The following is a 17631-nucleotide window of genomic DNA, read 5'->3' as shown; positions in this document are numbered from 1 at the left end:
AGGCATTGTTCCTCTGCCCCCACCCTTATAGACTCTGCTGCATTCATCACTTCACAGTGAATTCCAATAAACCCACTGAGGGCAGAATGAGGGCAGGGGAGAGGGAACATGAGTCTTACCCCATGGGAATATGACCAATTTGCCATATGTTAATTGTTTTTGCCACCATACCACGCTCAGGAAAGCTTTTTTTTTTTTTTTTTTTTTTTTTTTTCCTTTTTGGTTTTTCGAGGTAGGATCTCACTCTAGCCCAGGCTGACCTGGAATTCACTATGTAGTTGCAGGGTGGTCTTGAACTCACACTGATCCTCCTACCTCTGCCTCCCAAGGGCTGGAATTAAAGGCCTGCGCCACCATGCCCAGCAGGAACGCATATTTTGTGTAATGATTTTTATCTAGTTTTTGCCTTGTCATATTAGGTAAATTGGTTTAGTTTAATAGCAAAGCCAAACTTCACCCACTTTGACACTCAAATGTTGATCCTTTCAGTTCTTTTACCGCAGGCACCAAGGATGTCTGCTTTACCCTTCCTTAATGACATAAGACCTCTGAAGAGGTTCACAGTGTGCTTTCAGTGTGACTATCCTGCCCTCTGCTGGATTAAGGAGATGAATTTCAATCATCTGTATTTCTGGAAGAGACAAATCTCCAGAAAGGGGTATGATCAGGAAACTGGATTTCTGTGTTCACACAGGCATACCAGGGCCTCTTGCTACTGTAAATGGAACACCAGATAGTTGTGCCATTTTTTGGGTCCAGCTTTATGTGGGTGACTGAGGAACTGAAATGGGGGCAGCTTTGCAAGCAACCACTGTTAATCACCAAGCCATTTCCCCTAGACTGGCCTCAAATTTTGGGTCGCCTTTCTCAGTCACCTCTCTAGTGCTGGAATATGTATGGGAAATGTGACAGACCTCATTTGGCTAGTGTTAAAAGCAAAACTTCATAGACCAATGGATGTTTGGTGATTGATAAAGTTATCGTGCTCAGCAAGGGAACAAGAACATTCTTTGGGGAGTGGAAAGGGCATGGAAACTAATGAATCATATTGTTGACATACTTCTTTAAGCAATTAATTTAGGAGGGAAAAACTCACAAACTCCCTAACTAGGTGATGACTACAGGCTAGATGTCAAGTGTATGAGGCTGCAGGAGCCAGAGGAACATCACTATAAAAAACAGTATCACCTGCCACTTGGGGAAAGAGTATACTGTGTGACAGGCACTGTCACTTAATCTGCCTCACTTTAGACAGTAAATGCAGCTGGGCATAGAGGTGTATGCCTTTAATCCCAGGATGCTGAGGTAGGAAAATCACTGAGTTCAAGGCCAGTCTGGGCTACAGAGTGAATTCTAGGTCAGCCTGGGCTAGAGGGAGACCCTGTTCCAACAAAAAGGAAACAAACCCAAGGCTGGAGAGATGGTATAGTGGTTAAGGTGCTTGCCTGCAAAGGCAAAAGACCCAGGTTCAATTCCTGAGGATCTACCTAAACCAGATACACAAGATGGAGCATGCATCCGGGGTTCATTTGCAGCAGCTGAAGACCATGGCACACCCATTCTCTCTCTCTCTCAAATAAATAAAATAAATAAATAATTTTAAAAAAGAAAAAAACTCTAATCCAGGTGTGGTAGCACAAGCCTTTAGTCCCAGCACTCTGGAGGCAGAGGCAGGAGGATCACCATGAGTTTGTGGCCACTCTGAGAATACAGAGTGAATTCCAGGTCAGTCTAAGCTAGAGTGAGACCCTACCTTGGAAAACCAAAACCAAAACCATATCAAACCAAACCAAACATACAAACAAAAGAACCCACCCTACACAGCAGATGCTATTATTCTATCAGTTTATGCTACAGAAGAGATTTAGGCTAGGAGAGGTCAGTGAGTCTGCCTGAAGTTCTCAGGCTTTACCAGGGGGAAGAAACCGGGGCGGGGGGGGGGGAGACTATAATTTCAGGGTTCTGCTTGATATGCATGAGGCCAAGAATTCGACTGCAGCAGCGTTAAGTGTGAGAGAAGATGGTAGTCTCAGCCTCATGACATGTGCAGCAAAAATAAAACATGGATGAGGCATGCAGTAGCATGGGCTGTCAGTCAGCGATTAAAATCTAGGGCTGGAGAGATGGGTCAGTTGTTAAAGGTGCTTGTTTGCAAAACCTACCGGTTCAAATTTCCCTACTATCCATGTCCAGAGTTTGCTTATACAGCAAGAGGCTGGTACACCCATCTTCACTCTCTGTCTCTCTCTTTCCTCCCCAATAAACAAATGAAGACATTTTGAAGAGATTAATCTGGGTGTGGAGGCTAACCTAAAACTCATTCTGTAGTTCCAGGGTGGCATTGAGCTCACAGTGATTCTCCTACATCTGCCTTCCAAGTGCTGGGATTAAAGGCAGGTACTACCGTGTCCAGCTGAGAATGAAATTTCTGTTCCGCTTGCCACCATTGATACTTTGAGATGTTGAGATGCTGGAGACTATGTCTTTCAAGAATTGATGGGAAATAGAGGGTGATTTGAAAAATGATGTAGTTGCAAGGTTCTGTGGTTGATTCCCAGCAACTATCAAGAATAGAGAGCCTCCAAAGAAGTGGTGTAGCAGATATGTGGAGTCAGACAAGAATGAAAGTTAGCCAGGCGTGGTGGTGCATGCATTTAATCCCAGCACTCAAGAGAGGTAGAAGGATCACTATGAGATTTAGGCCAGCCCGGACTAGAGTGAGACCCTGCCTCCAGAAAAAAAAATAAAATAAAAATAATGAAAGCTGTAGGCAGAGGTGGGAGGATCACTGTGAGTTTGAGGCTACCCTGTGACTACATAGTAAATTCCAGCTCAGCCTCAGCTAGAGACCCTGCCTCTCAATAACCACAGAAAAACAAATGACTTATGTAATTTCATAACATAGATTTCATAGCATTGTAAATGTTTTAAAAAACTTATATGTAGATAAAATATCTCAAAATAGTTCTTATTAGAGCTGGGTGAGGTGGCACACACTTAATCCCAGCTCTTGGGAGGTGGAAGTAGGAGGATCGGGAGCTAAAGGTCATCTTCAGCTATATGAGACCAGCAAGGGATATATATGACCCTTGGCTCAAACAATAAAAACTAAAGTCAGGTGTGGTGGCGCACGCCTTTAATCCCAGCACTTGGAAGGCAGAGGTAGGAGGATCGCTGTGAGTTCGAGAATGCCCTATATAGCGAATTCCAGGTCAGCGTGGACAACAGTGAGATCCTATCTCAAAAATAAATAAATGAATAAAAATAAAAAGCCAGGTGTATTGATGCATGCCTTTAATCCCAGCACTCAGGAGGATGAGGTAGGAGGATCATTGTGAGTTTGAGGTCACCTAGAGGCTACATAGTGAATTCCAGGTCATCCTGGGCTACAGTGAAACCTTACCTCAAACAATAAAAAAAAAAAAAAAAAATGTGCCAGGTGGCACACACCTTTAATCCCAGCACCTGGGAGGCAGAGGTAGGAGGATCGCCATGAGTTTGAAGCCACTCTGAGACTACATACTGAATTCCAGGCCAGCCTGGGCTAGAATGAGACCCTACCTTGAAAAACCAAAATAATAATAATAATAATAATAATAATAATAATAATAATAATAAAGGGGCTTGGGAGATCGCTTAGCAGTTAACCGTGCTTGCTTGCAAAGCCTGAAAGCCCTGGTTCAAATCCTCAGTACCTACATTAAAACCAGATGGACAAATTGGCACATTCATCTGGAGTTTATTTGCAGTGGCAGGAAGCCCTGTTGAACCCATTCATTTTCTATCTCTCTCAAATAAATAAAATATTAAAAAGTAAAAAATTTAGCTGGGTGTGGTGGCATATGGTTTTAATCCCAGCATTCGGGAGGCAGAGGTAGGAGGATCGCCATGGGTTTGAAGCCACCTGAGACTACATAGTGAGTTCCAGGTCAGCCTGGGCTAGAGTGGGACCCTACCTCGAAAAACAAAAACAAAAAACAAATAACAACAAAAACCGCTGGCCACTTACGCCTGTACCTAAACTGCTGAGGGGGCCAAGAAAGGAGGATTTTGGGTTCAGTGGCCAATTTGACAGGAAATACAGTGCAATTCCAGGTTCAATGAGAGGTCCCATTTCAATGAAATAAGGCAGAAGAGCAACAGAGGACACTCTGTTATCTTCTTGCCTCCCAATACCAGCACATATGTCACACATGTATATAAACCAAACAATGCATTTATTTTTGAAATGTATTGATATTTATTTATTTATTTATGTGGTTTGTGGAGGTAGGGTTTGCTTTAGCTCAGGCTGACCTGGAGTTCATTATGTAGTCTCAGGGTGGCCTTGAACTCATGGTGATCCTCCTACTTCTGCTTCCCAAGTGCTGGAATTAAAGGCATGCACCACCATGCCTGGATCCTGGTATTTATTTACTTTTTAAAAAGATTTAATTTTTATTTCTATTGGGTTTTTTTTTTTTTTTTTTTGGTTTTTCAATCTTGAGCCGGGTGTGGTGGTGCACGCCTTTAATTCCAGTATGGGGAGCCTAAGGTAGGAGTATCACTAAGAATTTGAGGTTAGCCTGGGCTAAGGTGAGATCCTGCCAGAGAGATGAGGAGAGGGAAGGGGCGGCGGGAGGGAAGATACACAGAGACTACGAAAATCTTAATTGAGTCCCAAACATTTCAGTTAGCCTCATTAAAGTATCTTTTGTCTTCAAGGATTTATTTTACTCAGGTCTTCTTAGAAAATATTGGCTAGTGAGTTCGATTGGTTTCAGATGTATTATTCTCACAGCTAATGTAATCACAGATATTGTAAATTCAGTCTTTTTGTTTTTTGTTTTTTTTTTTCCGAGGTAGTGTCTCGACCTGGAATTCAGTCTGTAGTCGCAGGGTGGCCTCTAACTTATGGCCTTCCTCCTACCTTTGCCTCCTGTGTGCTGGAACTAAAGGTGTGCGCCACCACGCCCGACCGGTCCTATCGTTAAATCTAATCAGCTAGTTTAATTAATTAAATTAAATTAAATTTCCAAATTAGCCCTTCTTGTCATCAGTCTCCCTCTACTGTAGCATTGATTTCCCCCAGAGCAGGCGCTTGGCTGTTTGACAGCCCCGCCCCTCCACGCACGCCCCCGCCCCTCCACGCACGCCCCGCCCCTCCACGCACGCCCCGCCCCTCCACGCACGCTCCGGTCTTTCCGCTACGCCGAACGCCGAGCGGAAGTGACGGAAGGCGGCCGCCGGCCGGAAGTGTCGCGCAACGTTGCGCGACTAGGCCTGCGAGGAGTCGGACCTGCGGCCGCAAAGGTTCCACTATGTCGATCGAAATCGAGTCTTCCGAGTGAGTTCCGTGGTGGCGGACGTCCGCGGGGGCCGGGAAGTCCCTGGTGTGGAAAGGGGACATCCGGGGAAGGTCCGAGGGCCCCGAGAGTGGAGGGCCATTGTTGTTGGCCTTCCGACTGCCTCTCAGCTGGCCCGCCAGAAAGCAGATGTTCCTGGCCGTCCAGCCCAGAGGTCCCCGAGACCCAGAGCGTGGGGCCGGGGAACGGCACCCTCCGCAAACCTGGCTTCGTCCTCTGCTACCTAGCGCTCATCACCCGACAGCGCCGGTGCGCCGGACCTCCCAGCCGCCGCCGACGCCCAGGGACGCCCCTTTTCTTTGCAGTCCCAGTGCCTAGTCGCCGCCGTAGACGCTCAGTTGCCGCTTTACGAGTGAACGGGCGACTGGCTATTCAATCAGGCCCAGTGAAGACTTGTATTTTTGATTTATCTTCGGCTTGGAGGCTGCGAACCTCTGTAGCCACAAAGGAGAGGTAGAACCTGGACGTGGGGTCAGAAGAATGATAGTTGGCGCGTGTGAGGAACTCGGGAGGCGTGGGATTAGATGACCTGAAAGTCTTTTCTCAGTGGACTTGGCCAGGACTCCACTTTCCACCTGTCCTTGCTAACAGAACATCTGTGTTCTGAGTGTAAGGGAGGGAGACCTTTCCTGAGACCCGCAGAAGGAAGTTTGTTAGTTCAGTAAATGCTGAATCCTGTCCAGTACTATGCAGTTCAAGACGGGAAGCTCAATGTCGTAGCACTCACACCTGTAATCCCAGCATTAGAGAGAGGTGGGCAGGACAATCGGGGGTTTGAAGACAGCCTGGATTTCATACCGATGTCCTGGTTCGTTAAAAATTGTATACACATACACCCCTCACCTTGTAATTAAATGTGAATCTTTTTTTTTTTTTTCTTTAATTTTGGTTTTTCGAGGTAGGGTCTTACTCTAGCCCAGGCTGACCTGGAATTCACTCGGTAATGTCAGGGTGTCCTTGAACTCACTGGTTATCCTTCTACCTCTGTCTTCCAAGTGCTGGAATTAAAGGCATGCGCCACCACACCGGGCTTGTGAATCTTTTTGTTTTCTTCTTCACAGAATACATGCTTTGGGAGGCTGGAGAGGTGGCTCAACGGTTAAAGGCACTTGTTTGCAAATCCCGACGGCTTGGGTTCAATTCCCCAGTGCCCAAGTAAAGCCAGATGGACCAAGTGACCTTGTGTTTGGAGTTCTGTTGGCAGTGGCAGGAAGCCTTTGTGCGCCTATTCTCTCCTCCTCCTTCCCTCCCTCCTCTCTCTGCAAATAAACTATTTTAAAAAAGAATACATGTTTTGATGGGGAAGACAATAGACAAAATCAAGACGTAAAATATGAATGATAACGTGGTAGCAAATGAGAAATGCAAAAGAAAGGATGGTAAGCAGTATTGGAGGTTAAGATTTTTTTTTTTTAACTGAAGGAAGAGTTTATTTCAGCTTAAGAGGTTGAAGTGGTGTGGTCCACATGTTGGGGGAGGCCTGGTAGTAAGAGAGCTGATCACATAGCATCTGCTATCAGGAAGCAGAGTCATGAATGTTTTGTTTTGTTTTGTTTTGTTTTTCCTTTGAAGTAGGTTCTCTAACCCAGGCTGACCAGTCTCAGGCTGGCCTGGAACTCACGGAAGTCCTTCTTCCTCTGCCTCCTGAGTGCTGGGATTAAGGATATGTGCCACCACATCTGGCAGTTTATTTTTCCTTCATAAATATGTCATTTATTTATTTGAGAGGAGAGAGGCAGATAGAGAGGAGTGTGTAAGGCCTCTAGCCACTGCAAACGTATGGGCCACCTTATGTGGGTACTAGGGAATCAAATCTGGGTCCTTTGGCTTTGCTGGGAGCACCTTAGCCACAAAGCCTTCTCTCCAGCCTTTTTCTTTTTTTGGATTTTCTTTTAAAAAATATTTGTTTTTATTTATTAGAGGGAGAGAGAGAGAGAGATAATGGGTGCACCACAGCCTCCAGCCACTGCAAATGAACTCCACATGCATGTTCTACCTAGTGCATCTGGCTTATGTGGCTCCTGGGGAGCCAAACATAGGTCGTTTGGTTTTACAGGCAAATGCCTTAACCACTAAGCCACTGCAGACAAACTCCAGATGTGTGCACCCCCTTGTGCCTCTGGCTAATGTGGTCCTGGGGAATCGAACCTAGGTCCTTTACCTTTGCAAGCAAATGCCTTAACTGCTAAGCCATCCCTCTAGCCCTTTAAAAAATATATATATTTATTTATTTGATGAGAGAGAGAATGTGAATGAACATGCCAGAGCCTCCAGCCACTGCAAATGAACTCCAGATGTATGCACCACCTTGTGCATCTGGCTTATGTAGGACCTGAGGAATTGAACCTGGCTCCTTTGGCTTGCAGGCAAGTGCCTTAACTGCTAAACCATCCCTCTAGCCCTCTCCACCCACTTCTATTTCTAGGGTTCCTTTGGATTTTGTGATTTTTGGAAACTTCTACTCATAAAAAAAGATAGGCGTGGTGGCGCACTCCTTTAATCCCAGCACTCCAGAGGCAGAGGGTAGGAGGATCACCATGAGTTAAGGCCACCCTGAGACTCCATAGTGACTTCCAGGTCAGCCTGGACTAGGGTGAGACCCTACCTCCAAAAACCAAAAAAAGAATAGAAAAAAAGAAGAGTAAAAAGAATATGATTGAAGGATTAAGATGAGGGGTGAGGTTTCCCTTTGTTCTCTTGCAAATGAGGATTCTTGAGCTAGTGCCTTTTGTCTTTCAGTGTGATCCGTCTTATCATGCAGTACCTGAAGGAAAACAGTTTACATCGAGCCTTGGCCACCTTACAGGAGGAGACTACGGTCTCTCTGAATACTGTGGACAGCATTGAAAGTTTTGTGGCTGATATTAATAGTGGCCATTGGGATACCGTTTTACAGGCTATACAGTCTCTGAAACTGCCAGACAAAACCCTTATCGACCTCTATGAACAGGTAAGAATGGCAGTGATGGCACCCATAGTTTGGTCTATTTTGGGTTGGCCTCATGAGTGGGAAGTATCATTGAATATTTCTTCAAGCACTCAGATAGTAGTGCCTGTAAAACTTGACTCTTGTTACCTTCTTGTTGCTGGAACAAACTACCTGAAGGATTTATTTCAGCTTACACTTCCAGGTTTCATTCCAACATGACAGGGAAGCCATGGCAACAGGAGCTCGAGGCAACTGGTCCCATTTAGCTCATAGTGAGGAAGCAGAGAGCAATAAATACAAGTGCTCAGCTATATTTCTCTTTTATATATAGTTCAGGACCCTGCCCACAATTAAGATAGGTCTTCCCACCTCAATTATCCTAATCAAGATAATCCCTCTCAGATGATTCTACATCCTGACAAGTTTATAATCAATATAAACTATCAAAAAAGTCAGTGCTTATAATATATTTTTTTCTTAGAAGAGCCAAGATTTTCTCAAATTTATTTTTAAATTTTTTTTTGTTTATTTTTATTTATTTATTTGAGAGCAACAGAGAGAGAGAAAGAGGCAGAGAGTGAGAGGGAGAATGGGCACACCAGGGCTTCCAGCCACTGCAAACGAACTCCAGACACATGTGCCCCTTGTGCATCTGGCTAACGTGGGTCCTGGGGAATTGAGCTTCGAACCGGGGTCCTTAGGCTTCCCAGGCAAGTGCTTAACCACGAAGCTATCTCTCCAGCCCCAAATTGAATTTTTTTGTTTGTTTGTTTGTTTGTTTTTTGGTCAGCCTCATCCCAGAAAATACTGAAATTCAAGAAATTGAATTTGTGTGTACAGGCTGACCTGTACTCACTCTGTAGTTCCAGACTGGCATCAAACTCAGGGTGATCATCTTCTGCCTCCTGAGCGCTAGGATGAAAGGCTTGCATCACCATTCCTGGCTTGAAATTACTATTTTTTAAATTTAAAAATTTTTTTATTTGCAAGCAGAGAGAGAGACAGAGAGACAGAATGGGCACACTAGGGCATCCAGCCTATGCAGACGAACTCCAGGTGCATGTGTCACTTTGTATGTCTGGCTTTACATGAGTACTGGGGAATTGAACCCAGGTCGTCAGGCTTTACAGGCAAGCATTTTAACTACTGAGACATCTCTCCAGCCCTTGAAATTATTATATACACACACACGCACACACATATGTTGCAATCAGGTTCACATTGCTGGTAGAAATCACCCAACCAAGAGCAGCTTGTGGGAAAAAGGTTTATTTTGGCTTACAGACTCGAGGAGATGCTCCATGATGGCAGGGAAAATGATGGTATGAGCAGAGGGTGGACAGCACCCCCTGGCCACCATCAGGTGGACAACAGGAGAGTGTGCCAAACACTAGCAAGGGGTCACTGGTTATAACACCCATAAGCCCACCCCCAACAATACATTGCCTCCAAGAGGCATTAATTCCCAAATCTCCATCAGTTGGGAACCTAGCATTCAGAACACCTAGGTTTATGGGGGACACCTGAATCAGACCACCACATTCCTCCCATGCCCCTATAAACTGATAACCATCCATGATGTAAAATGCAATGTATTCAGCCCAACTTTTTTTTTAAACTTTTTTTTGTTTATTTATTTATTTGAGAGTGACAGACAGAAAAAGAGGCAGAGAGGGATAGAGAGAGAGAGAGAGAGTGCGCGCGCCAGCTGTCTAGCCACTGTAAATGAATTCCAGATGCTTGGCCCCCTTGTGCATCTGTCTAATGTGGGTTATGGGGAATCGAGCCTCGAACCGGGGTCCTTAGGCTTCACAGGCAAGCGCTTAACCGCTAAGCCATTTCTCCAGCCCTATTCAGTCCAACTTTAAAAGTCTTGTAGTTGTTTTTTTTTTTTTAATCCTAATGATGTTCATACATGTCCATAGTTCAAGGTCCAAGATCTTTTAACTGAGCCATAATGCCAAAAAATCCCCCCCAAAACTCGTAATGACACAGAATACAAACATTCACACTGCAAAAGATGACATTGGGCATAGCAAAGAAATACTCAAGATTCAAACAGGGCAAATGTCAAATTCTGTAACTCCAAGTCCAACAACTCCCAGTAACAAGTCTCCAAGTTCGATAATTCTAACCAGCAGCAAGTCTCTGGAGTTCCAGTTCCACCCCTCCAGGTAGACTACTCATAGTCCTGGAAAACTTCATCAGGGGCTGGCAGCTCTCCTTTACAGCCATCTTGTGGTCCAGCATCTCCACTGAAATCCACAGTTCATCCTCACAGCTCCATCAGGTCTGCAGGCATCCAGAAAGCCTGCTTCACAAACTCAATGACCCTCTTTTTTCCTGTGTTTCTTATACTTCACAATACCAGGTAGGGTGCAAATTTGTTAATGGGGGGGAGGGGATAAAGCAGACTTCCAGTCTTTTTTTTTTTTTTGTTTTTTTTGAGGTAGGATCCCAGACTGACCTGGAATTCACTCTGTATTCTCAGGGTGGCCTGGAACTCATGGTGATCCTCCTACCTCTTCCCCCTGAGTGTGCCACCACACCGGCTAACTTCCACTCTTAAAGATTGTAATCTCTCATGCTATTACAGCCGAATAGGCAGCAGTTTTGGCCTAAAGATTCTTTTCTGTGCCATATCCCTGTGCTCACACCAGTCCATTTCTATGCAAAGCAACTTTGCACAACTTCTCAGGACACAGTCATAATAGCAAGCCTCACATAAACTACTAGCCAGTCCAGGCAAAGTTCTTTTTCATCCTCATAAGCCAAACCTCACAGCCCATAGTTCTTACTGTATTCAGGTCTTTCAACTCTGACCAGAATAGTCCATCAAGCTGTACTTATAGCACTGTAAGGCATCTCTTAGGCCAAGGTTCAAATCTTTGCACATTCTTGAAAATCAGCTCCAAGAGGCCAAAGCCACACAGTCAGGTGTCTAGCAGTTGGTACCAACATTACTGTTGCAGTCAGGTTCGTATTAGTTGACAGAAATCACCCGACCAAGAGTAGCTTTTTGGAAATAGGTTTATTTTGGCACTCCATGATGGCAGAGAAAATGATGTCATGAGCAGAGGGTGGACATCACCTCCTTGCCGACATCAGGTGGACAACAGCAGTAGGAGAGTGTGCCAAACACTAGCAAGGGGGAAGCTGGCTATAATACCCATAAGCCCGTCCTCAGTAGTACGTTGTCTCCAGGAGGCATTAATTCTCAAATCTCTACCAGCTGGCAACCTACCATTCAGAACACCTAAGTTTATGGGGGACACTTAAATCAAACTACTACACACACACACTCTCTGTATGTGTATGTATGTGTATGTGTGTATGTGTATATATATATACACATACACATACACATACATACATATATGTATATATATATATATGTATACCCTTATATATGCATATATACATATGTATACATACATATATATAATTACTTTGTTTTTTCCAGATAGGGTTTCACTCTAGCCCAGGCTGACCTGGAATTCACTATGTAGTTTCAGGGTGACCTCAAACTCATGGTGATTTTCCTACCTCTGCCTCCCTAGTGCTGGGATTAAAGGTGTGTGCCCCCACACCTGGTGAAATTATTTTTTATTTTATTTATTTATTTGAGAGGCAGATAGAAAGAGAATGGGTATACCAGGGCCTGTAGCCACTGCAAATGAACTTTAGATGCAAGTGCCACCATATGTATCTGGCTTACAGGGGTTCTGGGGACTCAACCTGGGTCCTTAGCCTACTCAGATAAGTGTCTTAACCATTAAGCCATCTCCAGTTCTGTAGAATTATTTTCCTTTCTTTTTATTTTTTTCAAGGTAGGATTTCACTCTAGCCCAGGATAACCTGGAATTCACTATGTAGTCTAAGAGTGGCCACAAACTCACAGCGATCCTCCTACCTCTGCCTCCTGTGTGCTGGGATTAAAGGCGTGCACCACCAAGCCAGGTCTGTAGAATCATTTTCAATCTGAAAAACTGTAGTTACAGGTGTTGTGGTGGTGCACACCTTCAATCCCAGCCTCTGTGGGAGGCTGAGGTAGAAGGATTGCACTGAGTTCAAGGACAGCCTGGAATATAGATTGAGTTCCAAATCTCCCTGGGCTAGTGTGAGACCCTACCTTGGAAAACCCTGCTCCTCCCCCCCCCCCCAAAAAAAAATCCCAAAACAGGGCTGGAGAGATGGCTTAGTAGTTAATGTGCATGCCTGCGAAGCCTAGGGACCCAGCTTTGATTCTCCAGGTCTCATGTAAGCCAGATGCACATGGTGGCACGTGCGTCTGTAGTTCATTTGCAGTGGCTGGAGGCCCTGGCACGCCCATTCTGTCTCCCTCTCTCTCTCTGTATCAAATAAATAAGTAAATCTTTTTTAAAAAAAGACCTCTATAGTTGAGACTGCAGTGGTAGTTCTAAGGAGACAACTCAGAACTAGGGAAATGAAGAGAAATGCAGTACAAAGTGTGAACATACAACACAGCTGGCATATCAATATCCTTACTAGCTAGGAAGTTCCATTGAGGTTATTGGGGCTGCATTATGTAGGCATGATGGCAAACACAATGTCTAGGCCCCCCCCTTTTTTTGGGGGGGGTTTCGAGGTAGGGTCTCACTTTGGCTGAGGCTGACCTGGAATTCACTGTGTAGTCTCAGGGTGGCCTCGAACTCTCGGAGATCCTCCTACCTCTGCCTCCCGAGTGCTGGGATTAAAGGTGTGTGCCACCGCACCCGGCTTTTTTTTTTTTTTTTTTTAAGAGATCTGTCATCTTTCCTGAAGAATTGGCTCAAAGCTTTAGCTTTCTAGTCATCTGGTTGGTCTTTCTGGTAACTGACTTATATTCTGAGCCATCTTTTTAGTACAAACTTGGAATTATTCATGCCACTGCAAACAAACTCTGGACACATGTATTACTTTTTGCATCTGGCTTGAAATGGGTACTGGGGAATTGAATCCTGGCCAGAAAGCTTTTGTTGTTGTTGTTGAAGTAGGATATCCTGCCCAAGCTGACCTGGAACTCACTCTGTACTTCCTTGCTGGCCTCAAACTCATGGCTATCCTATCTTTGCCTTCCAAATGCTGCGATTAAAGGTGTGTGCCAACACCCCTGGCTTCCAGCAGGCATTTTGAGCAAGTGCCTTTAACAGCTGAGCCATCTTCTAAGCCTGATTCCTACTTATAGTTACTTTAGTTGTCCACCTAAAATTTCTAGTAAAAAAGAAAGTCACTTTTCTTAATATTGGGATTTACTTTGCCAAACCATATATCTGACCTAGAATTTTTTTTTTCCTCAAGGTAAGGTTTCCCTCTAGCCCAGGCTAACCTGGAATTCACTTTGAATTTCAGGGTGGCCTCGAACTCATGGTGATCCACCTACATCTGCCTGCCAAGTGTTGGGATTAAAGGTGTGCGCCACCACACCCCACTTGACCTAGAATTTTTATTGAAAAATAATAAGGCTGGCCCTAGTGTCACATGCCTTTAATCCCAGCCCTTGGGAAGCAGAGGTAGGAAGATCACCATGAGTTTGAGGCTACCCTGAGACAACATAGTAAATTCCAGACCAGCCTGTGCTAAAATGAAAACCTACCTCAAAAAAAAAAAGAAAAAAAAAAGTAATGATAAGAGCACATATTAAACATTTGTTTTCTTTGTCTTGTCCAGGTTGTTCTGGAATTGATAGAACTCCGTGAATTGGGTGCTGCCCGGTCACTTCTGAGACAGACTGACCCCATGATTATGTTAAAACAAACCCAACCAGAGCGGTATATTCATCTGGAGAACCTCCTAGCCAGGTCTTATTTTGATCCTCGTGAGGTATGATTGTGATAATGAAAAGACATAGTTATTGTAACATGTGCATTCATATTTTTTTTGAAAATGTACTTTTATGAACCATTTTATTAAGCCTTGTGATTTGGACTAATTTTTAGAAATGTTGCCTGAAATTTGCTATTTTAAAAAATTGTATTATTAAGCTGGGCGTGGTGGTGCATGTCTTTAATCCCAGCACTCAGGAGGCAGAGGTAGGAGGATCACCATGTATTTAAGGCCACTCTGAGATATATAGTGAATTCCAGGTCAGCCTGAGCTAGAGTGAAACCCTACCTCAAAAAACAAACAAACAAACAAACAATTGTATTACTAAAGAGAGAATGTGCATACTGGACCTTTTGTCACTGCAAAATGAACTCCAGACACTTGTGCCACTTTGTGCATCTGGCTTTACGTGGGTATTGGGGAATTGAACACCAGGCCAGCAGGCTTTGCAAGAAAACACCTTTAACCTCTGAGCCATCTCCCCAGCTCAAAATTTGCTATTTAAAAGAAAATAGTCTCAAATAAATAAATTAAAAAAAAAATTTAAATGGGCTGGAGAGGTGGCTTAGTGGTTAAGCGCTTGCCTGTGAAGCCTGAGGACCCCGGTTCGAGGCTCGGTTCCCCAGGTCCCACGTTAGCCAGATGCACAAGGGGGCGCACATGTCTGGAGTTCATTTGCAGAGGCTGGAAGCCCTGGCGCGCCCATTCTCTCTCTCTCCCTCTACCTGTCTTTCTCTCTCTGTCTGTCGCTCTCAAATAAAAAAATAAATTAAAAGAAAATAGTTGGGGCTGGAAAGATGGCTTAGAGGTTTCGGCATTTGCCTGCAAAGCCAGAGGACTCAGGTTTGATTCCCCAGGACCCACATAAGCCACATGCACAAGGTAACACATGTGTCTGCAGTTCATTTACAGCAACTGAAGGCCCTTGTGCACCTATTCTCTATATCTACCTACTCCTCTCTCTCTCTAAATAAAATAAATAAAAAATTAAAAAGTAAAGTCTCTTGCTGGATTTGGTTGTTCACACCTGTATCCTAGCACTCAGAGGCTGAGTTAGGAGGATTGCTGTAATTTCTAGGCCAACCTGAGCTACAGAGAAAGTTCCAAGTCTACCTAAGCAAGAGTGAGACTCCACATCAAATAAATAAAAATGGAAATAGTCTTTCTGAGAATGTGAGGGTTAATCCTCCTTCTTCCTTCCTCTTTTAAAATTTTTTTTGAGGTAGGGTCTCACTGTAGCTCAGGCTGACCCGGAATTTACTATGTAGTCTCAAGGTGGCCTTGAACTCATGGTAATCCTCCTACTTCTGCCTCCAAAGTGCGGGATTAAAGGTGTGTGCCACCATACCTGACCCTCCCCTTTTTTTTGTTTTTGTTTTGTTTCTTTGAGGTAGGGTTTCACTCTAGCTCAGGCTGAGCTGGAATTCACCATGTAGTCTCAGGGTGGCAACGAACTTGTGTCGGTTCTCCTACCTGCAGCCTCCTGAGTGCTGGGATTAAAGGCGTGTGCCACCAGGCCCACCTCTAAGATAACTTTCCTTCATTTGAGAGAGAGGCTTATGTGGGTCCTGAGGAATTGAATTTGGGTCTTTTGGCTTCACAAGCAATGTTTTAACCACTATGCCATCCCTCCAGCCCCCTTGCCTCATTTTTGAGGATTGTATGTTGGCTAGTAAAGAAGCAAAAAAGTTTGGAATAAAGTACATGCTTATAATCCTAGCACTCAAGAAGGCTGAGGCTAGAGCATAGCGTTTAAGGGCAGGATCAAGTCCTTGTTTCAATAAAAGGGAAACTTAAAATATATTTATTGATTTATTTGAGTGACAGAGATAGAGAAGGAATGGGATTCCAGATCCTCCTGCCATTGCAGACAAACTCCAGACACTTTGTGCATCTGCCTTTACATGGTATTGTGGAATTGAACCTAGATTGTCAGGCTTTAAATCCAGTCACTTTAGCTGCAGAGCCATCTCTCCAGCCCAAAACGGAAACTTTTATTCTGATGTTCCATATCAGCCTCAGTCATTGTAGTGTTAGCTGACTGTTAGTGTGTTTACTGATCATTGTGTCCCTTGCTCCTAACAATTGTAGTTTTCTCCCGGCCCTCTACATTCCCAGAAACTTGTGGTTTTATCTCTTGGCTGATTGTGTTGTTTAAATGTAGGGCAGCTGAGTGCTGGTTGTGCACATCTTTCATCTGAGTACTCAGAGGCAGAGGTAGGAGGATCATTGTGAGATCCAGGCCAGCCTGGGCTAGAGTAAGACCCTACCTCAAAAACAAAACAACATAGAGCATAGTGACGTTTTCTCACTCTAGCTCAGGCTGATGTAGAACTTACTCTGTAGTTCCAGGCTGGCTTTGAACTCACAGTGATCTCTACCTCTGCTTTCTGAATTCTGAGATTAAAGCATGGGTTACTGCCCCCATACCTCTCATGACTTTTTTTTGTTAAATTAATATATTTTTTATTGACAACCTCCATGATTGTAAACTATATCCCATGGTAATTCCCTCCTTCCCCCACTTTCCCCTTTGAAATTCCACTCTCTATCATATCCCCTCCGTCTCTCAATCACTCTGTTTTATTTGGATGTCATCTTTTTCTCCTATTATGATGGTCTTGTGTGGGTAGTGTCAGACACCGTGAGGTCATGGATATCCAGGCCATTTTGTGTCTGGAGGAGCACATTGTAAGGAGTCCTACCCTTCCTTTGGCTCTTACGTTCTTTCTGCCACCACTTCCACAATGAACTCTGAGTCTTGGAAGGTGTGATAGAGATATTGCAGTGCTGAGCACTCCTCTATCACTTCTTCTCAGCATCATGATGCCTTCTGAGTCATTCCAGTGTCACTGCCATATGAAAAGAGAAGGTTCTCTGACCAAAAGTGAGAGTAACATTAATGTATGGGTATGAACATTAAGAGAAGTGCTTACTGGGCAATTTGATGAGCATAGCATATACATTTAGCCAGACAGCAGCAGACATTACACTCCTAGGGCTCATGGCTACCCCTGTTGCAGGTTTTCAGTATCAGGAATGTATTCCCTTCCATGGAACGGGCCTCCAGTCAAATTAGAGGGCGGTTGGTTTCCCCCATAACAGATGTGCTACTATTGTACCCAATGACTCATTTGGCCTGGTTGGCCAAATATAAGGCTTGCAGTATCTACTGTTGAGTATCTTGACTGGTAATTTCTCTTTCTCCCATTGAACTGCATGCAGCGTGGCTTTTCCCAGTTTCCTGTCAGCTGGTCTACATGGAAGATGTTTTCAGCTCAGTTCCAGCAGGATTTCTCAGTGACCTTGTAGCCCAAGTATGTGGCATCTTCAGCAATAGGGTCTTATCATTTATTCCTGGTGGGAAACCAAGGGCCTTGGCAATGGCCTGTAATGCTTTGGGGGCATCAGGGACCTCCCTGGCCAACAACTCACTGGAAGGTATCCCATCCCTGGCACTGAAAATTTTCTAGTAACAATCTATGGTTTCTGAGTGTTGCTGCATTGTCCAAAAAAGTAGGTTTCCATATG

The 17631-nt window shown here is 44.3% G+C and overlaps 1 protein-coding gene across 1 annotated transcript in view; it reads left to right on the top strand.

The window, feature by feature from the left end:
* The first annotated feature begins 5208 nt into the window (after positions 1 to 5208).
* Smu1 (SMU1 DNA replication regulator and spliceosomal factor) overlaps positions 5209 to 17631 on the top strand; it is a 39649-nt gene continuing 27226 nt past the window's right edge. The window contains exons 1-3 of the mRNA XM_045142087.1: positions 5209 to 5326; positions 8085 to 8295; positions 13945 to 14097. Coding sequence (XP_044998022.1) covers positions 5301 to 5326; positions 8085 to 8295; positions 13945 to 14097 — 390 coding nt within the window. The 5' untranslated portion in view covers positions 5209 to 5300. The remainder of the gene's footprint in view (positions 5327 to 8084; positions 8296 to 13944; positions 14098 to 17631) is intronic.

Source organism: Jaculus jaculus, chromosome 1 (assembly GCF_020740685.1).
Source record: "Jaculus jaculus isolate mJacJac1 chromosome 1, mJacJac1.mat.Y.cur, whole genome shotgun sequence".
NCBI lineage: Eukaryota > Metazoa > Chordata > Mammalia > Rodentia > Dipodidae > Jaculus > Jaculus jaculus.
This window is presented reverse-complemented; position numbering and strand designations above follow the sequence as displayed.